The sequence below is a fragment of the Lissotriton helveticus genome, chromosome 5_1 (assembly GCF_964261635.1).
Source record: "Lissotriton helveticus chromosome 5_1, aLisHel1.1, whole genome shotgun sequence".
Taxonomy (NCBI): domain Eukaryota; kingdom Metazoa; phylum Chordata; class Amphibia; order Caudata; family Salamandridae; genus Lissotriton; species Lissotriton helveticus.
The window spans coordinates 793,782,181-793,809,059 of NC_136065.1; the positions used below are offsets into that span (position 1 = coordinate 793,782,181).

Below are 26,879 nucleotides of genomic sequence, written 5' to 3' on the forward strand. Positions count from 1 at the left end.
GTAATCAGTCCTTTCAGTGGCGACTCTTCTGCTAAGGTGGAGGAGCGTCGTGCCCCTGGCTTTCAACACTGCCATAAAGGAAAAATAAAATTATAATAACTCGAGGTTATTATCATTTTATTTTTCTATGTTGAGTCAGTGGGGCGGGGCCAGGCTGGGCAGCATAGGGGGGAGCGGTGGTGGCACTCTGTAAGTGCGCAATAATTTTTGACCGCACTTCTTGGGCTGGCATTATAGCCTGGGTGGAGAACATGCCCAGGCACCCATTCCCTGGCGGAGCGCCGAACCACGGCGCTCCGACCAATCATAATGCTGCATTGCAATGTTGTGATTGGCTTAGGGGAGCCTGGGTGCTTCCTACTTCCAGTCTGCTCAGAACCCAGGAAGAGGATGTAGGAGAGGCAGCTGCCAGTAGGTAAGTTATCTTTTTTTTTATCGCACCCCCTCCCCTCCTTCCCCCACCCGCACCCCACGCCAGCTTCCTGGTAGCAGCCACAACTGAGTCCTTTATTAGTCTCCTTCTCGACAGCGGCTTCCTCAGATATGGAATTTCAGTCTTCTGAAAGTTATGGCATGCTAGCAGATCTTGAGTATTATTACTGTCCTTTCATGACATAGCCAGCACAGTCATATGTTGCTTCTGATTCTGATATGTACAGATTAAATGTGGTAAACGTGATGCACTACCAGTCTTCTGAAGGTCAAATATAACCATTTCATTCATTTTGAGCTAGGTAAAAAAGACACTCCGGCGGATTTTCCACCAGAACAGAGAAAGTTATGAGAAGAATGCTCGACTGGCTGCTGCTGAGATCCTATTGCTTGCTGACCCATCACTCTTCGATTTTAGGAACATTATCCTGGCTCTGGAGTCAATGGACATAGAGACTTCCAAATTGTTGCTCTCCAAGATCAACAATATTCTGCGCTCTCAGCATCCATCAAGGTGAAGAAATACCTTTCTGCCTTAGCAGTGGGCTACAGCAGAGCCATTTTCATTTCCCCCGTGCTCTGCACTGTATACGATTTTAAGACCTTCACACATTTACTGCTGATCCCTACTATTTGGTGTTCATTTTTCAAAATAAACCACAGCATATTTGATACAAAAAGAGACATCACTTTAGTAAGGGATTCCTAAAATCATGGACGGTTGGGTGCAAGCCCTGTACCCAACCCATGCTGCATGTGGACATTAGGATGCGTGTTGAGGTTTTAGCCTCATATGGTTTGGGAGCAGTCCTGCAGCCCAACCCCACACATTGAGGGTTGGCTTCAGGGAAGGTTGGGCGCAGGCCAACACATGCTGTTCACAACCTTTGATAGAGTGATTTGAGCACAAAGACCTTATAGCAAGCTATACCCTGCGACTGCACCCCTAGCAGTGGCTATGTAGAAGAATTTTGGGCACAGTAGAGACTGGGTGCAGGCCAGCCCCTCTGTGCATGGACATAGAGACTGCCCCTGATGTCAAACCCAACAAAAAAGATGGTTGGCTGATCAAGTGTTGGACTCATGGCCTGGCTAGAGCAGCCAGCTCCTACTGTGAACTTCTGAAGGTCCTGCACTCTCAGGCTTTGCTGCACAGAGTGTTGGCTGAAGGTTGCAACCGAAGGCCAACAGCCACACATTAGGGATTTGCCAAACGGTGGGATGGGTTGTCAGCAAAGAGTGTTTCGAATACTGGAATGTAAAGGCATGGAAATTGGATGTAGTATATCAAACAAAATGTAAAAATCTTTGTTACATGTAGGCAATGGTTACTTCTGCTCATAAAACATTACTATGTGTTTAAGAAACTTAGAAATTCCCCGAAATAAACATAGAGTAAAATTATAGTTGCAAAACTAAAATCCAGATTGGCCAGGAATACATAGGTGTGCGACCTTTGGTGCAAGCCTGCCGTGCATTGCGCATGACATCATACTTGGCAACACTGATGACAGCTCAAATCGTATTATCAGTCACCACACTCATGAAATCAGATATGACATCACAGATGACATTATTGATGGCATCACTGTACAAACAAGTGTAATGGGTGATGCAGTGTTTGCAAGTCAAATAAGCAAATCACAGCCCTGCATAAATGTAGAAAAGTTGAAATAGCTGTGCTGCAGGTGGACCACTGACGCGTTTTACAAACATCTCAAGAACTACTGCAACACAAAAAAGAATGCCCTCTTAGAGGAGTTCTATGTTCATGTCAACTTCATGTACATTTGTCATACAGTGGAAATGTTATTAGCAAACCAAAATGCATTTTCAATGGAAAGTGAATCTGAACCATAACTAGAGTCGGTATCACTGACACTTTGTAGTTGGGGTTCTACTGCACTTTCTATTGAAAATACATTTTTTGTCATGCCTACAATCTTAGGTTCAATGGACGAATCTTTTCCACGCTAATCGATTGAATGCTAAATTGGTATGTCCACCCCTTCAGTATCCTATAATTTGTTCAATATCCTCACTTGGGCAAAATGGCAGTTCCCACCATGTTTATAAAACACTTATTTTAAAAGACGTATATGGCAACATGATTAGCTATTAAATACAAAAAAACACTGGCAAAGCCAATGGGTCTATCCTTGGCATCTTGTGCGATGATTAATATTTTAAATTATATTATTGCATACATATGCCCCAACAGAAAAGGAAAACATGTATGGAGGCCATATGTTTCCAATATAAAGTTAGAATTAAAAAGGAAATGGCATATTACACATATACAACAGCATGAGTGCTTCCTAATAGGCAGGAAAAACTAGAACAGGTATAGAAAACATTTTCAGTTTTAATAACCATCACAAGAAAATATGATTCTTAAAAGAGCAAACAACAGGTAGTGGTGGCTGTAAATTACGGTAAACTGAAGGCATATCTTAAACACTCAAAGATGGTTAAAAAGACATAACAAAAGCTTAAAGAATAGACAGAAGAAACTTATTGGCAAAGTAAAGTATTTACCGACCAGCAATGACCCTTCCCTGTAGATGGATGTGCGTGCACATGTGATTGGGCAAATGCTGTTACAGTGCAAGAGATCCAATGGCTGAAATCGGCTGACCCACTGCCCCACACTGCCCCACATTTTTCGAATGTATTAAATATTTTGATTAAATGAGGATGGAAAACCAACTAACACTATCCCTAGGCCCAACCGGAAAAAAACAGATGAGTTAACTAAAGTAATAGCCGAAGTGGATGATGGATGAGTGCAGATTGCTTTGGGAGAACATAAATATATGTTTTTGTGGCTAATGTTAGTGCCACAAATATCTGGTTTATGCCTCAATTTAATGTTGCTATTCTGTTTTTTTTAGAAACGTTTTCCAGCAAGCATTGAAAGACTCCCAATTAAATAACTATTACCGACTCTCAAGGCTTGGTGGGTCTTCTGTGTTTTCGGGACTTATGGCAGGTAAAGTTCTTATAACTCTGTTAGGTTTCATGTTGTCATAAAAATAACCGAGTAAAGTTTTGGAATTTGTTTTTTTCCATCATTCTACATTTTTTTTTAAGTTTCAGAGAACTATGCATTCTAGTTAAGTGCTTGAAAATCTATTAAAACCTGGCTACACTTCTAAGTCTCAATTTCTATAGGAAAGGTGATTAAACATCAGTGACTAACAGACATGTTAGCTGACGTTTGTGTTTATAGGCTGTTTCCTAAATAAAATATAGGCAGACATGGAGTTGCACAGCCAATGGTAAAGGTTAAGGCTTCAGTGGCCCATAGGGAAAGACACGTCAAATTTCATAGGTTTGATCTGTTTATTATGAAACATTATGACAAAGCAAGTACTTATAACAATATGTTAAAGTCCGTAGAAAGGTATTTTTGTTACAAATAATCTGGCAGTTACCATAGTAGGCAAGGGTTTTGGTGTTTGATCATCCACTCTGACAAGGTCTGGTAGTAAAATAGTAACATTTCATTGTGATAAGGCTTGTTTAGGGGCTTTTGTGAGTGGTTGTTTATTATTTTGCCAGCTGCAATTTTGTCCATATTTGTAATTTTATAAATGTTTGCCTGGGTGTTACCATCTTATGCATACTTCAATAGGCCTGTGTTGTATATAATGTCATGCCAATGTTAAAGGGTAGAAGCCTTATCGGTTCACAGGGAAAAGTTAGGCCAAATTCCATAGTTGTGATCTGTTTTTCATAGGCTATGCTAAAGCCGGTAGGCAGGTATTTTGTTACATGGAATATCGCAGATTAACATATAAGGTTTTAGTGCTGGTGATCCTTAGGAAAAACAATGGGATCAGAGGATAGCAGCATGATAAAACGTAATGGTTTCTATTAATAGCGATTTAATATTGTTGCGACAACAGTTTTTTATATGTATTTTTTTACTTTACTGTAGTATATCAGATTGCTTATGACAAGGGTCTGGTTTTCGGTTTCAACCGACTATCAGTTAAAAAGCCACTCGATCAAAAAAAAAACCACTAGATGGCCTCAAAGTTCTCTTAAAACAACAAATTTAGCGTCTTGTCAAAAAATGGCCATGATGTGTGTCTGGATAAGAGCTCTTTGCTTTGAAATGGCATTGATTCACCGAACAGGCTAATGTGAAGATGTGGGCTGGAGCATGGTGCCAGAGTGCCTCTGGCGCTTTGTGTGTCCTTTGGATTTCTGGGCAGAGCAGCTGGCGATGCTGTGAAGCAGATCATAGCTGTTAGTTTTGTTCGCCTACTTCTGTGCCAGGCAGCAGTGTACCCCTCAACACGTGGCAATTACTGCTGTTGCCATCTAATGCTAGATGGTGGCAATGTAAGGACAGTAAACAAAAGAGGCCAACAGGGGAAAATATATTTTGCCTTAAAAGCATTGTCTATATTTGATGTTATGAATATATACTACTCCACTTTGAGCTGCCTAACGTGCAGTTTGAAAAACTTCACATACTTTTCATATTTCCTTTATGATGAAGAATTCTTAATAGCACTGCTAGAGGTCAGTGAGAGAGAAAAGCTATAGCAAAAATGGCACGCTGTTACACACAGCTTTCGAAATGAAAATGTGTTTAACCTTTCCGGCATGATAACCAGGAACTGTGTGAATTCCTAGAGTAAAACAGCCGTGAACCAGTGGGGCATTTTAAAGCTTATTCACTACAGGATTGAAATGTGCTGGGACAGAGACTGTATCTCTGTACATTCATCACAGTTTACAATGTAGTGCTTGTCTTCCATTAATGGTTAGCATTCATTTACAAGGAGTCTTTTATCAGACAATCTGTAGGAAGAAACGGGTGTGTCTAGGGTTTTTCACTGTACTACCGAGCAGTACTGAGCAGCCAGTATTGCCCTCAAATCTGTGTTTAATATTTGTTCCCAGCCAATGGCAATCAAGACTGCCTACATAATGTTGCTGCCCTTAGCTTTCAATGAGGACGCAGACAATAAAGATAACATCATGCAGTGGTGAATTTAAAAACTGACACAAACACTTTTTTCATGAGATACATACGGTTTTGTATAAAACTTAAAACTATTGATCAATAAAACTCAATAAATGTATTCAGATATAATGTATTCTATACCTTGTAATTACTGAGACGTCTTTACCATCATAAGATCAGTTTATGCAACAGAATATTATTAAAGCAGGAAGAGGAGTGATACAACCCAAGATTTTTAATGCTCTGCAGGACTGGGTACCACCTAACAAGCGGCCTGAAGCAATGCAGCGAAACACTACCAAATTGTACTCATTTGGTTGCTATTTTGATTTGGTTTTACACACATTTCAGGTCACTGATGCTCAGTCACTAGTTCACAGGGTGATTTGGAAATGTGATACTCATGTTTCTTTTTTAGAATCAGAAACATGAGAGCGGGCAGGGAAGCAGATTTCAAGTCTGCTCCCCGCAGGCGAGAGCATTTTTCAAACTCCCCTCCACTGGGGGCAGACTTTGTGTTTACTCGTGTTTGGGGGGAGTTTTAAAAATGCTCTCACCAGGTGGGATCAAACACAAGCTTCCCTGCCCATGCCAGTACAAGCAGGGAAGTTGCTATGTCCTGGAGATGGGCTCCCTGGGACAGAGCAAATGAGCTGGCCCAGGAGATGGAGGACCCAGGAACATTAAAGGCTCAGGGAGCGGCCGCGTGCCCCCTACACATATTAATACATTTGACCCCGGTGGATGTGGTCCCCAGGGCTCAATACGGCTTGGGGTGGCACATGGCCCCCCTCCCTTTTTGTATAAACTAGGGGAAGGGGGTCCGCATGACCTTTTAAAGACACAGGGGGGCCCCCCTTCCCCTTAATCAATATTTTGGGCTCCAGGGGATGGGTTTCCCAGGGCCGAATAGGGCTCGAGGAGGGGGATCATGTGCCCTCCTCCCCAAATTCATTAAATTGGGCCTGGGCAAAAAATGGCTCGGGGAGGGGGGGGGGGGGGTCAGCTGCCCCCTCCCATTAATTAGCCAATACGTCCTGGGCCGCCATTTTTTTGTGCCACGATTTCTGTCGGTAGTCCAGCAGTATTGCAGCAAAAACTGCCAATTTTTGGGGGCCCCCCGGGAGGACCCTCTGGGTTCAGCCCATGGGGCTCAAGGGGGCATAGTATCTCTACCCTGCCCACTTATATAATTTTTTTTATACAAGTTCAGGACAGGAGTATAAGTCCCCGAGTCCTGCAATGGCTACCTGCATCATTTCTCTCATGTTGCTGGCCGCCAATCAGAGCACTTGCTCCTGCAGGAGTGAGACGGGCCAAGGGAAAAAAGCTCCCTGGGCCAATAACAATGCTCTATTTTTTAAAACTGAGTTCAGGGACGCGCAAATGTCCCTCGAACCCAACCGTCCAGAATTACACATTTTTTTAACCTTAATTTATCAAAAACTACTGAACAGATTTATACCACACCACAAAAAGCAAACTCTGCGGATCAAGATCTAGCTTCCTGACAAATTTGGTGTGATTCCGTTAAGCAGTTTTTGCTGTAGCCCTGCCTAAAGAAGTCTATGGAAAATGCATGGGGATTTGGCGTCTTGGGACTCCTTTTTATTTCTTGGCCCCCGCATAACGCTTGTACATCCACCTGAATATTAGTGCACTTTGCTTTCAGGGCTGGTTAGCCAGTTATTAGTTTTAAATATCCTCCGTTTATAGTTCCTCTTTCTGATGGAGAGTTCTTATTGCAGATTCCTCACCAATTGAATATATACCCAGGCGCCAGACTTGATGGGAAACATTTGAACAATATCGCTGCACACCGGTAGATGGCTCCTGCAATGACTATGTTCCTCTCTGGAAATGACATGCAAAGCCAATATAGTACCACTCCAGCGCACTGTCAGTTTCTTTCATTCCGCACCATCAGACGCAGATCCAGAGCTTCCTATTGTTTCTATGAAACTGATTTATCTAAAAAATTCTGAATAAAACCTGTGTGTGTAAAACAAAATGTCACTTACAAAGACAACAGGGTTTAAACCTTGTAGGGACTGTCTCAAGCAAAGCTTTGTGACAGATCCCTATGAGGTTTGCTTGCGTTTGGTTCATGACTCTGGGGCCTGCAGTGATTCTGCATTCATGAATCCACTGGCCATTCAGGACAGCGAGGTGAAACTCTGTCGCAGTCATCAGAAGGCTCCATGTCGAGCCCTGTCCAGTCTAAAGGTCGATGGTAACTCCATTCCTGGTTTAGAATTTGGAGAAATAGCATAGAAATCCAAGCAGGTCTCAACCCCTTCCTGCCACTCTCGCTCTCCTGAGAAGGTGCGATGGCATCATCAATTCTCTTGATCTCGCTCCTGAAGTCAGTCGGTGTTGGATCAATCCTGCAATTTGTCCCAGCACAACCCTATTTTCAGGGGCTGTCTGCGGCACGGAAGCAGATGCAGGAGCTCCGTGAGCCCGTACTCTTCAAATCCATTCTGGTGCCCTCTGGTGTGCCTACAGGCCCGACAGAGCTGAGAAGTTCCCCATCTGGCATTCCACTGACAAGTTCGGCCTCAGTGCCAGTTGGACCCTGTGATCCCCCACTGGGCCCCTACCGGCAACTTTGCAGATTCTGCCTCCACGTTCGACGTTGGCTCCTGGAACATCAACCCCGATTCCATTGGCGCCCAAGGATGAGGCACTACCCATTGTGCTCTTCAACTCTTAGTTGGTGCCATCCTGACCTCGAACGAGGCTGTTCTTGGAGTTCATTGAGCTGCAGCTCTTGCCTACTTCACCTGAGCCTCCCAGCATCCCAGTTCTGTGGGAAAGATCTCAGACACTGCATTCCTTATTCGGAACAGACTCTGACAAGCTAGTATGATCACCTCCAGGACACCAGGACAACTCTTCAAATACTGGCCTACTCTCACCTCCATGCCTTGCTGCTAAGAAAGTACCTCCTTTGCAATGATAATGCGAGGGTGACCAAGGTTCTCGATCACCAGCTATCCATCCTGGAGGTGAAAACTAATGTGCTAACTGAATTTCTCCAACAAGGGCAGACCAATACTGAGCCCCTGTTGCCTTCCAATGAGACATTCACTGACATTCTTTTAGGCCCTGGGCCAAGCCTGGCTCTAGTCCTCATGTGAATCTCCACTTTGCAAGGTGCCATTGCCCTGCCTTTGGCGACTCCCCTTTTCTGAGTCTGCACCTTTACCCTAGAAGCTTGACGGTGCAAGCTTCCTCCACCAGGACAAACCCAAATGCCTTTCGAACTACTCCTCCAGATATAAATTCTAAGAGGGCAGAGACCTTTGAGACAATTTCATTTTCTTCCACAAGTTTGGCTCTCAATCAATTTCAGCTGCTTTTTAGGGCGCTATTCTCATGCTCTCTGGAACTCTTTGGATCAGGTTCTGTCAGAAATCCACAAAGACCTTTGTCCCATACTGACCCAAACCATTCAAAATGGCCATGATACTGGGAAAATCACTATCCAATGTGGCATGGATACCACGGATTCCATTGGACGAGGCATTTGCACTAGTGTCGGTTTTCGTCGGCACACCTGGTTGCATTCTATGGGTTTCACCAGCGATGTTCAGTCATTCCTTATAGACATGCTTTTTGACAGGAGTCGCCTTTTTGGGAACAAAGCAAACTCTGCTGTGGAGGGTTTCAAAGGAAACAGGGTCAGAGAACGAACCTTGGGCTTGCCTTCCCCGGTATGCCAAATGCACCAGCCTTTTCGACTTTTCCATGGCTCTGGCAAGGGCATTCCATATAGACAATTACTTCGGCCTCAGCAGGGTTCTCTGTCCTTTTGTGGTTGAGGCCATGGCACCAACTGATCCCACAGTCAGGGAGAGCACGCCGGTCAGTCTACCACCTATCACAAACCCATCTGCCAAACCCCTTTAGTGTGCCCTTAGTGGAGCACAGTTACCTAGTTGAAGGCAGGATAAAAATAGTTTTACCGAAATGACAAGCCGTAAAATCAGGCAGCTGGGTCCTGTAAACTGAATCGGAGGTGTATGCCCTACACTTCCTGGCTACTCAGCAGCACTTTCCACCATCCCTTGAATGACTGACGGAGTACCATCATTCCTTCCGACTGCAGGAAGTGCTAGTCCTTTTGGCCAAAGGGTCTATCGAGAAGGTGCCTGCATCGGAAGTGGGTTGTGGTTGTTACTCCCACTTTTTCCTGGTGCCAAAAAAGTACAGAGATTCCTATGGGTTACAGAGCCAGTTAACACATATGTGTCTGACATCAGTTACTTATTGATTTAAAATTAGCATTTCACCCAATGCTGTTTGGAGATAAAGGAACAGAAATCAGTTAGACATGCCAAGAAAAATGAGAATCAATGGTTGCAGGTAAAATATATGTATCGCTGTTGTTTGAGTTTGTTTTGTTTTTCAAAATTACCTAGCTGCACCTTGTTTTTCCATGTTTCCTGTGTTTTTAACAACTAAATATAGGTTAAACAAAAATTGTGCTTAAAATTTTATATGGAGAGATGGGAACCGAAAACTAGGCATGGCTTGACATTTGCCAAAGAAAGTGACTACAGGAAAAATAAATGCATTGCTTAAGAACACAGTGATTAGCAGGTGGTCAGAAAAGGATTGTGTGGTCGACATCAAATATTTTAGTGAAATTAATGGAACAAATAAAAACCAGTATGTGAATGGAGGGGATGTGATGGAGCAGGGTTCCTCCGGGAGGATAAAGGTGGAAGAGATGGTTTCCTTGGAAAGTGATGTTGTGAACAGCAACAATACCTCAGTGCCTCTATTGGAAGAAGAAACGTATGAGACACTATAGTAACAGATCCAGTAGTATTTATAATGGAGAAACCATGTATTCTCCAAGAACATATAACAATTTACTTTTACCCTGCACCTTCTCTACCTTTCATGTGCTAGCACATGCCTTCAAAGGCATGCCCAAACGTACATTTCTGCACCTCTGTCTTTGAATATTTAAGCAGATAAAACCCAGACCTATTTGCTTTGCCAATACTTGTTTGAAGTCATTAACAGACAAATATACCAAGAGGGGTATTGGGTCAGCCCGCTTACCTATTGATTCTATTGGTTCTTTTCTTGTTGAAACTGGCATTCTCTTTTGGGTCACCCTAAAGGAATATTTCCTCTTAACCGTTATGATGCTGTCTGACTCAGTATTGAGTGTGTCGGTCCCCTTTTATGGAGTGCTTTCCTTGCAGTGCACTAGGCATTTTGTTCTCAGGAACAGCAAAGTCTGGTAGGTAACTCTATCTATTTGAAATCTGAAGCCATCTTCCAAAGTATGCTTCCACCACTCGAAGCAGTAAAATTTAATAGTGCATACAAATGGTTATTAAAATGGTCAATTAGCATGTAACGCGGACAAATAATGTAGATGTACTACCTGGTTGAAAGATTGCTGTGTATGCCAGGCTTTGATTGTACTCTTCTTTGCCATTTTCTTTCAGCCTCAGATGACATGGTGAGCACCTACAGTCTAGAGCTGCTCTACACCGAGAGCGGGCTCCTGAGGCGCAGCCTCTCCGACTTCTCGATTCTCACCCACGACAACCCCCTCCGAGCTGCACAGGTCTGTTTCTTGTCTTTTTTCTGGTGGGAATTGTCTTCAATGTAAGTAAATAGAACGGGAGTGATAGTGTTCACAATTTTTTGAGTGTTTCAAGAGAGTGAATATGGTAAATGTGAGACTATTGGAAGCTCATTGCAACAATGCTGTCAACGAGTTAACAAACAATCTAATTAGTATTTCCCGCAGAGATAAATTTTTTTATTTTTTTATTTTTTATAAATTTCTTTATTACTTTTTTCAAAGGTATAGTCCATGTTCATATACGATTACATATCTCGTAGACAACAGTTGACACAATGAACATTCCAATAATAAACGCAGGAATTTTAATATATACTTTCCCTTGAAGACGCTTTCCATTCCGACATTTTTTCCAAACTTTAACTAGGCAATCCCCAAAACCCTTCAAAAACCCCCACCCCACCCTTACCCTTACCCGGTCTAACCAAATCGAGGTCCATTTATCTTAAGATCAGCCTTGGTTCTCCTCATGCCTCCCCTCCTGACTGTGGGTCACCACCCTAGTGGAAAGTTCCACATCTAGTGATGCCTGTGTGGAATTTGGGGCATGTCCCTCTATCTCCTGGATCATCATCCCCCACGCCAGCAGCACCTCAGGTAGTGTGTCATCTCTTCTAGTGCTATGCATATGCCCTTCCTCTGCCAGTGCCCACTCTCTCAAGTTTGTTTTCCAGTTTGCCAGCAGCGGCCCTCGCTGAGTTAACCAGTGAATCGCTATGCGTCAGCCTGGCTCTTATAAGCCCCAAAAACAGGAACCGCCTGCTCGTCTTGCGTTTAGGGTCACGGGGAATTAAACCGAGGAGACAAGTGCGCATATCCAAGGCAATCGTCCACCCTGTTATTCTGTTCCGGTCCTCTAGGACCGCCGTCCAGTATTTCTGAATCGTTGGACAAGTCCATAACATATGTGGAAAATCCGCCTGAACATAGCGACATCTAATACATTTTAGATCTCTAGAACCAATAAAAAAATGTAGTTATTCTGCCTTCCCATGCAGCTTTTTTCAAGGCTTCCTCTTTTTATATTGCTCGTCTTGGGGGCTCTCAAGACATTGCGTTTTTGTTTAGCACTCACTTGACGGACCATCCAAGCCTTCAAGTAAGACATTGTGCTGGTGTCAGGCCTCTGGAGTTTTAAGCACCATATCTGAATGTTACAAATAATTGCACACCTTTGATTTAATTAAATATTTAAGCATTTACATTATAGGACTACTTTCAGATCTTTTTTTCCAGATCCCTGGATTAATCAGGCAAGAGTGAAGACACAAGACTGTATCATCAGACTCCATGATACTAATTAATTTGGGCATTTATTTACACAGGTAAAATTAAGGACCCACCCAAAAAAATGTACATTAAAAACCTCATACTAAGAATACCCTGTTCACTGCTTGTAGCTGTAAAACAGGGGACGAATCCCTCCTGATTGTAAAATGTGACACGATTCCTTCCCCAACTATCTCTAAGTGTGAATGCCCAAGGAGAGGCAGTGTGAGCTCTTTAGAGGTCTAGCGAAGAGTATTTATGTTGAATAAGGGATATTCTGAGGCATAATTCTAACCTTTTGAATATTCCCCAGGAGTCTGCGTTTGCACAGAGAAAATCTCACCCTCTTAAACTGCAGGTTTCATACCTAGCAGTAACTATGGCAAGCAAATGTCTGGACTTATCCCCACCAGATTTATCTTTAGTGCTAATGGTCAGACTACGACTCCAAGACCTCCACCATTTCTCCCATGATGAATGAAGACCACCCACGACCATGAGCAAAGCTCTACGTCGCCAAGCAAGGGAAGACTCAACGCCGGGACTGGTTGAAGTTGAATGAAAGGTCACGTTTCCACTGCCAAAGTCTCTCCTTTCATCATGGTAGAAGTCTTTGGGTAAGTAAAAAAAAAGCTGTACTCTTCCCCTTCCTGCCACTCTTGAAACCCCGAGAAGGCGTGAAGGGGTAAACTTGCTTCTGGCTAAGTCTTGCTCCCAAACTCGATCTTGCTCTGGGTCATTTCCGACTCTCAACCTGGGGTACCCAGAGTTTCCAGCACCCTCGAAGGCACTGCAGTATATCCATGAGTTCAACAAAACTATGCTTCGTTTTTTCGGCAGGCTGCTGGCTCCCTCTGATGTGCCTCAAGGCTCTTATGAACCATAGGAACCTCCTGCGAGAACTCGACTAGTGGTTCCTCTCACACCACTTCTCCAGAGCATTGACACTGGAAGTCAAAGTGTAAAACGCTAAAGCTCTTTGTCTCCGACCTGACTATGCTTCCATTTTGACCAAGGCTGTGCTGTGATCCCACTTGGCCAATCTTCAGGCAACCCATCAGACTCTGACACCTTGCACTTGCCTCAAGGAAGGGCACAGATACTCCACAATCTTTTTGGCACATACACAGATAATCACTATTATGATGATAGGAAGGAATCTGCTCAACCATACACTGAGGACAACTGGTATGATGAGCTACAAGATGCGAGTGAACTGGATACTTCTGCAGACTCTGGTTTAGTCTCTCTTCCAGGGCTGCCTATGGAAGAAAGCACCCCTTTTGCAGTCTTGATGCGTTTGAGTTTGAGTTTAAAATTACTTATACAGCGCACATACACCAGCGGTTTCTTGGCGCTAAACTGATAAGATCCGGGGCTGGAAAACAGGGGAGCTAATGATAGTTTAATCAAAGGCCTTAGTGAACAGGTGAGCCTTGAGGTGTTTACGAAATTGTGAGTACACAGTGAGGGAGCGGAGTTCAAGAGGGAGGGAATTCCAAAAAATCGGGGCAAGGGTGGCAAATTTCGAGCCTCCCCACTTCTTTCTCCGATAACGAGGGATGGTGAGGAGGGACTGAGAGGAAGAGCGTAGCTCCCTGGTGGGAACATAGGGAGTAATCTCAGAGGAGATAAATGCGGGTGCCAAGCCCAATCGAGCCAAGAAGGTGATGGAGGCGAGCTTGAATTGAACCCGAGCTCGCACAGGGAGCCAGTGTAGAGATTTCAAAAGGGGGGAGGAATGGTGAAATTTCGGAAGATTGAAGACCAGGCGAGCCGCCTGGTTTTGTATCTGCTGCAAACGCCGTAGACTATATGCAGGAATACCTGCATATAGGGCGTTGCCATAATCCAGGCGGGACACCACCATGGCCAAGATGATAAGTTTGAGAGCAGAAAAAGTAAAAAAACGGGACACCCTGCGAATAGTGCGCAGTGAAAGAAAAGAAGAAGATACCACGGAACTAACCTGGGAGTGAAGGGTGAGTTGAGAATTGAGCTTTATGCCAAGAGTTTTAACAGAGGTAGTGGGTACAGGAGAGGGGCCCAGTGCAGGGGGCCAGAAAAGAGAGGACCAGGGGCTGGATGAACCACCCGTCAACACCAGCTCGGTCTTATCGGGGTTGAGTTTCAAATGATTGTGGTTCATCCAGTCCCGGATATGAAACATAATAGTTTGGAAGTTAAGAACAGAAGAGGGGGAAGAGGACAGATTGAAAACAAGCTGGAGGTCGTCCGCATAATTAAACACGGCGACCTCCATTTGTTGAAGAGAAAAAATAAGAGGGGCAACATAAAGATTAAACAGGAGGGGGGAAAGGGAGGAACCCTGGGGAACCCCGCACGGAACTTTCCGGAGGTCCGCTGTGAAGTCACCAAGGCGAACGGCCTGGGTGCGGTCACTCAGGAAGGAGGATAACCAGACCAGAGCAGTGCCCCCGATCCCCGCCGCCTCGACACGGGAAAGTAAGATGGTATGATCCACCGTGTCGAAGGCGGCTGAGAGATCGAGGAGCACAAGGGCCTGGCGCTGGTTAGTATCCATACCCTCCCTGAGGTTGTCCAAGACCGAGATAACAACGGACTCCGTAGAGTGTGCGGGGCGGAAGCCGGCCTGGCGGGGAGCGAGAGCTCCATGCGTCTCCACAAAGGAGCTCAGAGCGCAGGTGACATGGCGCTCGAGCACCTTTGCCAAAAATGGCAGAAGGGAGTTGGGGCGGAAATTGGCAGGGACCGAGGGGTCGGCCCCAGGTTTTTTAAGAATTGGCACAATGACCGCTGACTTCAAGGGGTTGGGTACTACCCCTTGGGCCAGGGAGCTGTTAAGGAGATGAATGGGGGGATCTGATCAAGGGAACAAAAATATGACGAAGGATATGAGCAGGACAGGGGTCAAGTGGAGAGCCAGATTTGATCAAGGGTACTAGGGAAGTAAAAGCTTCCCTAGATATAGGAGGAAAAGTGGTGAGTTTTCCCTTGGGAGGGGGACGTTGGGGATCAACAAAGGAGGGAGAAGGGGGTGGGATGTTGGCTTTAATGGTGATGATTTTGTGAATAAAATAGTTATTGAGGGATTGGCAGAATTATTCGGACGGGGCGGGCTTAAGGGTTGTTCTGTCTGAAAGCGCCAGATTGTGAACAATCGTAAATATCTCCTTAGACTGGTTTGCTGCAGCAAGGATTTTAGAGGAGAAGTAGGTGGTTTTGGCCTCCAATATGTCTTTTTTATACTGGGTAAGGATGTTGGTATACTCCAGTCGTAAAGTGGGGCAATAACTTCTCCTCCAAGCCCGCTCCGCGCGGCGTACTGTAAGTTTGGTGGCCTTAAGCTCTACATTGAACCACCGATTGGCATCCTTGTCGCGCTTGGAGGTAATGCATTTGAGCGGGGCAGCAGAGTCACTACCAGCGGAGAGCCACTGATCTATAGCCTCGACCTGGGAGAGGGTGGAAAGGCCCTGCAGGGAAGGGAGGGAGGTGGTAAGAAGGGAGGAAAATTCATCCAGATTAGCTCGGCCCCAAGCTCGGACCCAGATGTTCTTGGGGCGAGGGGGCTTGGCTGGGGGGTGAATGGGCAAAGAAAAAGAAATCAAATGGTGATCAGACCATGTGCAAGGCGAAATAGAAAGAGATTCCACGGGACAGTTCAGGGACCAGATCTGGTCAAGCGAAGAGTGGCTGTAGTTCTTCACCTTAAATTGCCTACTATGGAGGTCATAACCAATATTCTTACAGAGTCCTACACGTACACAACCCATTTGGGGTGGCTGTAATGCAGCAAAATTCAATATGCACTGTGGGTTGGATGCTACTGATTGCCTTGGTTGGGGAGTTGATACCAGCGCGACACTTAGGGGGGCATTCCTGGATGAGGTCTTCCTGCTTTTCTGGGGATGTCAAATCTTCCCTAATGGACATGTCCTTCAATGGCTCTCATGTCTTTGGTGAGAAGGCAGACTCGGCCCTTGAACATTTTAAAGATATCATGTACACAGTGCACTCCTTTGGCCTGTCTGCGCCAATGCGTCAGTTTTGCAAGCAGTTTCACTCCCTCTGTGGAAATGGTAGGGGTTTTCAGTACCACAAGTCTATGCAAACAAACCCAGCTGACTCAACAGCCTTTTCGGGGTCAAAGGTTGGGGTACCCACAGACAAAATGAATGGGCATCAATCAACTCAATCCCCTGCCACCCCAGCTGCAACAGCCACAAAACATCTTTAGTGTGCCATTCCAGTTGGACATCCACCCTGTTGGAGGCTGGGGGCTGCATTTTCTTCCAGGGTAGCAAACAGTCTGTTCAGACAAGTGGATCCTGCTAGTTGCCCAGTGGGGTTATGCACTTTCCTTTCTTTTCACCTCACAACACCTCTCACCACCTTCACAGCAGCTGACAGATGACCATCTGGATTTCTTGGAGCAGGAAATGCAGGCCCTACTGTCCAAAGGGACCATAGAGAAGGTTCTTGCCTCGGAAGAAGGAACTGGGTGGCACTCCTGTTATGTCCTTGTGCTGCAGAAGGACAGAAGCCTTTGTTCTATTTTAGATCTTCTCCCCCTCAACTCCTTCCTGAAGAAGGACAAATTCAAGATGCTCACTCTAGCCCTAGTCTTGTCTACTCTTGACACTGGACACTGGATGTTAGAGTTGTACATTCTGGATTCTTATTTCTTCATCCTCTTCCTTCAGGCAGTTGCTATCATGGGTTCACATTGGGACAGGAGCACTTTCAGTTCACTGTCTCCTCTTTTGCCTCACTAGTACTCCTGGGTGTTCACCAAAGAGATTGTGGTGGTTTCAGCACATCGTTGGCGGTCACAGTTTTCAGTCTTCACCTACCTTAACAACCGATTGTTGAAAGTTGACTCATCCGATGTAGTCGTCACCCACTACCAGACCTCGGGAGATCTTTTAACATCTTTGGGTTTTACTTTCATCATGTCGAAGTCTGACTCCTTTGTAGATGCTTCCTTTCATTGGAACTGCTCTGAAGAAGGTGTACTTTTGTGGCTTCCCCCTGGAGCAGAGAGTCCAGTAAATTTGTGCTTTGATTCGGATATTTTAGCCTCTGCCCTGGATCTGAATGAGCATACCTCTGAGGCCGTTAGGACTGATGGCCTCCTGCATCATGCTGGTCAAGCAAGCTAGGTGGCATATGCAGGTTTTTCAGTGGGTTCTGAGGTACCACTGGGCACATCACCAGAAGGATCTCTCTGACCACATCTAGATTTCGGAGGAGACTGCACATGACCTTCAGTAGTGGCTACTGGACTGAGATTGTATTAGTGGCAGACCCCTCTTCTTACCCCACCCAGAGCGAACAGTGGTGACCGATGCCTTGTTACTATGTTGGTGAGGCCATCTGGGAGAAGTGAAGATCATAGGCATCTGGTCTCTGGTGGAGTCTCAGCTCCACATCAGTCTCCTAGAGTTGAAGGCCATCTACTTGGCATTGAAGGCCTTCCTGCAATCAATCAAAGGGAGGGAGGCTTGTACAGGTGCCCATGGACAACACTACCACCTTGTAGTACTGCAGCAAGCAGGATAGAGGTAAGTGTAGTGCCTCCTAAGTTAGGAGGCACTGCACTTATTGAAGTGACTAGAACACCAGAGGATTTTCCTGGTAGTATACCACCTGGTGGGATCTCTAAACGCCAAGCCTTGTCTCTCAAACCAACATGCACAACCAGTGCCGGCTCTACGGCAGTGCGATCGGTGCCACCCCACCTGGCGCTGACTCAGGGTGGGGGTGACCTTTTTGCAAGTGTATTATATTTAAAAAGCACCTGCTGCTGCGTTCCGGGCCTCCAGCAAATTTCAGGCATCAATTAAAATGTCAAGATAACTCCGGTGATTAATCGTCTTCCTAGAAAGAGATGGAGGTTTGTCTAGTGGAAGTTTTGACTCATCCAAAAGTAGAGCAGCGGGTTAAAATGCCTGCTGCTAAGAACATGTACCATGAAGATAACAAAGTGCACATAATGTAAATAGGTAAGTGGGTTACTGCTTCTGTAAGAGAGCTCCTTTTGTCACGTGTCGTTTGTAAGCAAAAATCCTAATATAAAACATCGAGCTAATAACTGTCATCAAAGAGCTGCATGTAAACTGCAAAATATAGGTTAGAGCTATATGTTTTTTACCAAGTCTTTCATTATCCTAATCTTGCCAAAAGGGTTCCTTTGGATAGAAAACAATTCTTATTATTAAAGAGAACTCCTAACAATGGTGTTACATTTTAAATTCAGAATTTGCGCTTTTCCAGAATAAGGACTCTTAAACTAAACTCCCTACCAGTATCGATGACATGTTACTCCTACACTATACCTTGTAGACCTGCCTGATGTAACCTTTCCAATACACGGATTTACACATATGATTGTCTCTGTGCAATGTATGTGTGATGTAAAGTGCTTTGATGCCTTACACTGGTATGAGTTGTGCTACAAAACTAAATGAATGAGAGAGACATTGTTTATGGAGACTTGAGGGGCACTGTTAAGGAGTGGTAGTGAGGGAATCCATGGTAGAGGTGGTCATTGGGGGCGCCAACAGACATTGTCGCACAGGGCGCCACCAGTGTTAAAGCCGTCCTTGTACACAACATTATTTCCAGATAACTTGGTCTTCAGGATGACCCGAGTCTCCTTTCTCCCATAAGTGGTGACTCCTTTTAATATCGGGCAAAGTCTCACCCTTCTGGTGTTCTTCGCTCCACCTCATCCCTTTGAGGAGGAGGATAGACTCCATTGGTTAGGGCCTACAAGATCTCTCAGTTTTTGCATCAATCAACCCAGACTTCATTGGGCGCACGATCAGCTCTTTGGCTGATTCACTGGAGCAAATAAACAAGGCAGTGGAGAAGAAAACCATTTCATTGGATTATGCTCTGTATCAAAATCTGCTAGGTGTTAGTAGAGAAGCAAGTTCCAGAAGGCTTATGAGCTCATTCCACCAAAGCCAAGGCCACTACCACAGTGTTTGCATGCGTAATGCCTTCTGAATATTGACGAGGCCTTTTCGTGGGCAATCCTTCATATGTCCACAAAGCACTACTTGGACATGCAGGTTTCTCGAAAAGAACACTTTGCCCGCCCGATCTTGCAGGACTTTTTGGTCTGAGCCAGTGCAGAGACTGACCACTGGGAGGGGACTGCTTTAATAGCTACTTAAGAGGTGAGGAATCTACGGTTAGAAGTATGTAACAGAAGAACAAGTTACTTCCCTTCTGTAACGTTACTCTATCTAACCGCAGATTAATCCCCAGCCCTCCCATCCTTGACTTTCAGTAAACTAGGCTCCTTTTTTCATTTAAAAAGAGATTTGTACAGTGATCAAAACCAATCTGTTAATGGGCTAGGCATCTGGGGCTGCGGACAGCCTAGAAAGCAATGGATCTTGGCGCATATGCAAGTCACTTATATGCTGCTTGGTTTGTCACTTCCAGAGTGGAACAATGTCAGGGCAAAGCAACACAACAGCATGTACCGGCGCACAGGAGTGCTGCTGAAAATTTTCAGGATCCAGTCTGATTCCTGTGGAATATTCAAAAGGTGAGGAGTCTGTAGTTGATAGAGCCTCCACCAGAAGGAGCGGTACCAAAGGTAAGTAACTTGTTCTTTTGATCAAAGGTCCTCCCAGTAAGGTTCAACACACTGACTAGATGTCCCTCATTACTTATTCAGTGGGGCCTAAAGGTAGGATGAATGTGTAGGATGTGTTTGAACTGCAGTTTAAAATACCATTATATGAAAAAACGAAGAGCCATGCAAACATTACATTTATTTATTGCACCTGAAAACAGGCATGGATTGGGCGTTGATGACTGAGAGCTATGTTCACCTAGAACGTTGATTGAAGCCTGAATATGAGTGAACTGCCCCTCATCCATCTGCAACCTACACTTTTGCCACTCAGAATGTAGCTTTGTATCCAAAGCTTCCTTAACCACTTCGGTTTCCTTGACTGGGACAGAAAGTTGGGGCATAGACATACCGGATCAGTTAGACCACAGAGGTCACACCTTGATCCACCTCGAAGACTTGCGCCAGCCCACCATGCAGCAGGCTTGCTGGCAGCCCTATTTAGGGTTCATTGCCAGTTTGACAGTGCAATTCTGATGAAAGTCGTTCCTCTGAAAGAGCAGAGACACTTTCATCACAAATTAGTCCTAGGTGGACCTCCATGTCTTACTGTTCTGATGGGCCTTCTTAACATTTCACAAAACTGAAACACAAAAAAACCAGTGGCCCTGGATTGAAGGGAGTCTTACCACTTGTCATGTGTGACCGAGTTATCATACCCTTCAGCATCAGAAAGGCTACCCCTATCATACGTACGTTTAGTACAATGGTGGGGGCTGGTCATACTCTGCATGTACTGCCATGTCCCTCAATGGATGTGGTCTCAGTGATGCACAATCCTCCCATGGGGATGACGAAGGGGAGCAGAAGGATGAATCTGGCTGCAAGGGGACATGACCTTTCCACTGCTACAGATGCCATTGCAGAAACTCCATGTATCAGACAGTGAACTATGTAACCAGTTTTATCCAAATATTATGGACATCTATCTAAACTTCTTTGAAAATAATCTAGGGTTCTTGTAAATCTAGGCCCATATTTGCCGGCTGTGACAGGTCATTGGGCATTAGGTTTGAATCCCTTTATGAAGATTTGTATTATTATTATTACTATTATTATACAATACCTTACATTAGTTTACAGTGCCCATGCTCCAGAAGACGTTAAATGTCTTAGGGAGGGCACAATAAAACTACTCAATATTTCTTAAAACCACAGTGTTCATAGGAAATAAGGCCATAATTATTGCCTGATGCACATAACCTGGTCTACGCACACCCACAACAAGCTATAAAAGTGTGCGCGTTACCAACTGCCTCTTTACATGTGAACTTCATTGTCACAAACCACCCTAAAGTTAGAGCAGACAGAAAATAAATAAGATGATAGCCTGTGAGTTTTTGATTATGGTATATATTTCAGAGTACTGCTGGGACTAACACTAGCAATTGAACAGAAATAGCAGAATCAACTAAAAGCCATTTCACAAATTTTCAATGCTCCTCTCAGCTGGGTGGCAATGCTTGATCTCTCCATTTAAAAATAATAACTTGTGTTTATATAGCGCTTCATAACACACAACTGATGTTTCTAAGCACTTTAAAGAACAGATGCTACTTTTATCCACTCACAGTACTTACTTTACCTGTCTTCGAGAGAATAAAAGGCTGGATCTGCCCTGCCGGCATTCACGCTCATGACCTGCCGATCCCCACGTTGCTCAAGCTGCAAACGCTCAGCTCATTGAGCTATCCTTCTAGTTTACTCAAATAAACATTGAAATAATGAAACATATTCAGTGCCTTGTATCCAGACGTCTTATTTTTGCACCTCGCCTGCAAAATATGTTACACCTCTGAATAAAAGTAGAATGTGACCAACCCACATGAGAAACATCTCAGTATCCTTTCTAATGCAGCTTTGTTCCTGAACTAAGATTGAAAAGGATTGAGTCAAATTGGGCACTTATAATTTCTTAAATATTGTGTGAGTGATCGAATTGCAACTCTTTGCTCCATTGGGTTTTCAAAAGTCAAGTCAAATTCTAACACTGTCGCGCAAGGCACCCAGTGATGTGTAATCTTTGTGGAATCTTGTGATGTTAAAGTGAAGAAGAATGCATATGCCTTAAAACATTAAGTCAGAACAGCACTAATCTTTTTGGCCTGAGATGAGTATTCTTAATGAGGCTAGGAAGTCTGAATCCTGATGAACGTGGAAAGTGATATGAGATAGTAAATCATATTCGGTGCTTTACAAGGGCTGAAAAACACATTTAAATAGAATCTGCTGTGACCCGAAGTGTAGTGCCAGAGTCTCCTCTGGACATGGCCATGAGCTTTGGAGAACCTTGCTCCTTGTGCTGCACAGTAGGCATTGGTTTCCTGCTAACCCTGCTCCATTTCTATTTTAGGTATCGATTGAAGCAAGTGGTCTTGAATCACTCTTGGGAGGAGGGGGAGCTGAAGAAGAAGAAGGAAGCGAGGGACAAGAAGTAATGGCTGGAATGTCGGCCATTTTATTTGATGTCCAGTTACGCCCAATTGTTTTCTTCAAGGGATACATGGACTTAGTATCAAAGATCTTCGCAAATAGTGGCGAACCCACCAGCATCGTTGAGGGCAATGTCTTGTTGATTGACCATCTGCAGGTGAGTCACTGCCAATTGCCACTGCCAATTGCAGGATAGTATTAACTTGGTTTTTCTGTCAGGAATGCAGCTTAAACTTTGCTTGAGTTTAAACTTAGTGACCATCTAATACTGTGATATGGCATGAGCAGTGCAAACAAAGAGAACTTTATATTTAAGGAGGCCAATTTGATAAGGTCACATAGTAAGTAATTTAAATAGATGTCATCTAAGAAATATGCATGGTGTTTAAGTGTAATCATGAACAAATTTTGGAGTGGAAACAGAATATGTCTACTTTGCCTGTTGTCTGAGTAACAGATACATTAATGTGGAAACATTTTCAAGCTTCAAATTTCCATAGATCTGGGATAAACAAAGAAAAACAGTTGAAAGTGCTTAAGCTGAATTTGAAAAGCTGGACAGATGATATTGTGTGTTATCCTATGGACTTATGGTTAGGAACAGTACGAGTTCTCTCATTAAAAACATGAATGGTCTGAAAATTGACATGTCCTTGAAAGTTCAGGGCTTTTTGTGTCCTTGGGACCAAGGTGAGTGGTGCCTTGGACCTCACAAGCTTTACATCTTGAAAGAGTGCATCCAGGGCTGCTCCCTAATTGCATGAACTGTCTAGAAACCTACTGAAACTAGACAGGGGGTAGTGATGCCTACACACAGAAGAGAGAAAAAACTGTTTTTTCATTATAGTGTACAATTGCACTGATGCAACCTGTTAAACCGTTTCTTTTATCCATGCAGTTGGAGGGATAACTAACAAGATAATGCTGGTGTTCCAATCATCCAGGACTCTCGGTAACTGGCTCAAAATGGCTATTCCCTTCAATTTCCAAATTGATAAGACGAGAAGCCGAAACTCCTTCACAGAAGGAAGTGTAGGGATGAGTCTAGGTACAGTCATCACATCCGAGTGCCAAAATAAGTGTGATTGGTCAGCCAGGGTGACGAGTTATTAAAAAAAAGGAAACAACACTTTATTATTTCAGTATATGCTTACAGATAAAGTAAAAATGAAGGTCACGTAGGAAAAGTATGGACAAGTCACAGTACACAATACAACCAGTGATGCAGTGAAAACATAGAGGCTTATTTAGGCCTCTCTCCGCTGAGGTAGTGGAGGAAAATACGTCCGCCTCTCTGATGGACAAAGACAGGCATGTTTTGCGTTCACTGCCAACCCAGTAGCGTTCTCTGTGCGTTAACACAATCCACTACGAAGACACTGAAAGTTTGGTGCAGGACTGCTGCCTTTTAGTCATCCAAACACATACAAATTATATTTGTTCAGAAACAATTTCCCAGAGAAGGAGTTTGATTCTATAAAAACAACAAAAAATATTAGTCCTCACACCCTGGGAGATTTTTCCCAGGGTGTAGTCGTCATTATTTATTTCTCTGTTCTTGATTGCCAGATTTGACCTAGTAGTGATGTACAGAACAGAAAAAAGACATCAGATCACCTGTTCTAAATAAATAAGGTGGGTAGTCTAATTTTAGAGTATTTTCCGGCCCCGGAGCCAACAGGTGCACCGCCATTGGAAAACTGGCAGTCCCTCATCTCTTTATAGAGCGGGTGTAATGAGGATTCGATGGAAAGGGTCTCATTTGTGATAGAATACTCTGTCCACCAAACACTAACTCAGACTCACAGTGATCCAACTAGAGCCAAATGATAAAGCACTTTATACTATTTGTGATCATTAGATAATTGGTAACACTGGAACAGATCTCAAAACGAAAATAATACCCTTAGCATAAAGATGCAATATCTTAAACAGTGTTTACACACATGTGACGTTCACAATTACACTGCTGCCATGGACAAACTCACTGTAAAATGGAGGACTGCTTTCCTCCCACCAAAACTGAGCTACTTTACGAATTCACACACCTTACTTTTCGAGATTCTGTTGCTCTCAAACTCACCGAAACGAGGCTAAAACAAAGAGAAACACAGTGGCAATCAAAATACAGTGTAACAGTAACTGCATGTGAAATGAGAAATGTCTCAAGTTGAAGAATGTGATTTGTGAGGTTTGGACAGATAAGCCATTCTCACTGTTTGAGTTTAGATTGATGCTGGTGGTCCCTTGAGTTCGGATAACTCATAACCTGTGCACCCTACAGACTCATGGTCAACAGATACAGAGGGGTGGAGGGTACCTTGTACACGGAGGAGGCAAAGGGCTACCACTCAGGTGAACAGAGTGTCCAGCCTCTGAAGCAAAGCAGAATCAGATCATATATTAGGACAATCAGTAGTATCACAGGGAGGCAGTCTGCTCTAGAGGATCACCACCCCATGGAGCTGCATGTCTTCAAGCAGATTATTCAGGCAGACATCTGATTTCTGGTGGGAATGGAGAAACCTTTTTGGCACTGTGTCCAAAGGCCAGATATACAACCCGCCAATTAGCGTGTAGCATATTACATCGCATTTGCGAGTCGCTAATTGGGATGCACAACAGTGCCCGAGACACTGTTTGCTATTCCCAATGGGTTTGCAAATTGCATGCCTCATGCTTATTATTGAGGCTGCCACAATTTGCGACCCCATTAGGAAAGGCTGGCACTCCCAGGGATGGTGGCCTGCTGGTGTCAGCAGACCTTCATGCCTTGGACTGCTTTGAAATTAACGCTGGATGCATTTAAAAAATAAAAATGAAACTTTTCAGTTTCATTTTTAAAGGGCTGGCAGTGCCTGCCTATAAAAAATATTTGTACATGCATTCACAAATGGGAAGGGTCACCAGGGGATTACTTCCCGTTTGCGAGTGCTTTATCACCCTTCTGACAAGGGTAGTAAACTACGAGTGTTTTGCGACCGCAATTGCGGTTGCAAAACATTCATACATAGCTTAAGGAGTCGTTATTAGGAAGGGACGCCCTTGGAACGCCCCTTCCTAATAGCAAGTCGCTAATCCTATTTTGCGAGTCGCAAATTGATTTGCGACTCGCAAAATAGGAATATTACATGGGCCACAGGTTTTTTGCTGGGGCAAATTGGTCAGAAACCCATTTGCGCCCCCAAATACTCTTTTTACATCTGGCCCCATGCCTTTGCTTGTGTTGGCTAAGGCCGAGGTTGGAAATTTGCGTCTCACGATGCCTGAGAAATACGGTTTTCCTTAAGTGACAAGAGACCTTAATGTCCGTTTTGTCTGAAGTACAACTAGACAATAAGTTATGGTAAAGTAGGACAGAAATGTTCCTAGTGTTTCTAGTTGTTTTGGCTGCAGTACAAATGGTGTCTTTTAAATGCATCTTTAGAGGCACTTCTTGTGCATTTAAAGAGGCTAAGGAGGAATGTGAAAAGAGATCCAGAAAGGGAGAAGCCCTAAGCTAGCAGGTGCGCACCGCCACGTTTGTGACAGTAGTTTTCTGTCCTCTAATCTCCAAATTCAGATAATTATCAATATGCAACTGAATACACATCTCTTCTCCAGATATTCATCCACATGCAACCCCAATGTGGCAGTCTGTTCAACTGAACACATATCAAAGTACCCATTGCTGTCTATGGGACTGCGTGCCTTTGTCTTAGCCCCCCTGCACTCATCTCCCTCGGAGGCAGCCTCTGCATGCACTGCTTTGATCTGCCTCATTGTTTCTACTTGCACACCCTGCCCTTCGATATCTGCAGGAGCCCCGAGCATTGGAGCTGTGGACTTACTTGGAAACTGGAGTAGGAAGTCTGTGGGTAATGTGAATCTGCTGCAGAGTGGGCGTGTCTTTCTAAGCAGGTGGAATACATACAGTGTGTGTCTGTGCAGTGATGAGTGTCTTAATCACCAAGTAGGGAGGAGGAATTCTTGCCCATTCAGTTCAGCTTGCGGGTTGTTTCTAGTTGCCCTTTTTATGTTTATTCACTCTTTTTTAGTCACATTTATACATGGTAACACCGATCATATGAATTCGGAACACCCAATGATAAATGCCATAACGCATATGTCGGGCGGAGAAACGATATAAACCGCACAATTAACATAGCGTTTATGAGGGTGATCTAACTAACCTTCTGTAACGTAGTTACAAGTGTCCATTCTCTCACTTGATTATCTAGAGTGATGAGTGTCTGTCCAAGACGGAGAGAAAGAGAAATGAAAGAAAAGACTGAAGAAACAAATGTAAAATAAAAAAAGGAAATGAAACAAGAGACTCGAGGCCAGTGAATCACAGTGTGACGTGGCGGGCGGAGAAAGAAAGAAAGTGAAATAAAGTGTTGAAAACGTGCAGAAAAGTAAACAATGTTTTGTCATATTGTAGGTAAACACTTTAGATGCTGCATGGGCTCATTTGCAGAGTTCTGTGTGATTTGCGCACCATGTGCAATATGTAGTTCACTGGT

At 44.2% G+C, this 26,879-nt stretch overlaps 1 protein-coding gene across 1 annotated transcript in view; it reads left to right on the plus strand.

Moving 5' to 3' along the window:
* Window positions 1-26,879, plus strand: part of LOC144754919 (microsomal triglyceride transfer protein-like) — a 529,349-nt gene that overhangs the window by 419,152 nt on the left and 83,318 nt on the right. The window contains exons 13-16 of the mRNA XM_078643270.1: window positions 735-946; window positions 3,327-3,424; window positions 10,891-11,012; window positions 22,295-22,531. Coding sequence (XP_078499396.1) covers window positions 735-946; window positions 3,327-3,424; window positions 10,891-11,012; window positions 22,295-22,531 — 669 coding nt within the window. The remainder of the gene's footprint in view (window positions 1-734; window positions 947-3,326; window positions 3,425-10,890; window positions 11,013-22,294; window positions 22,532-26,879) is intronic.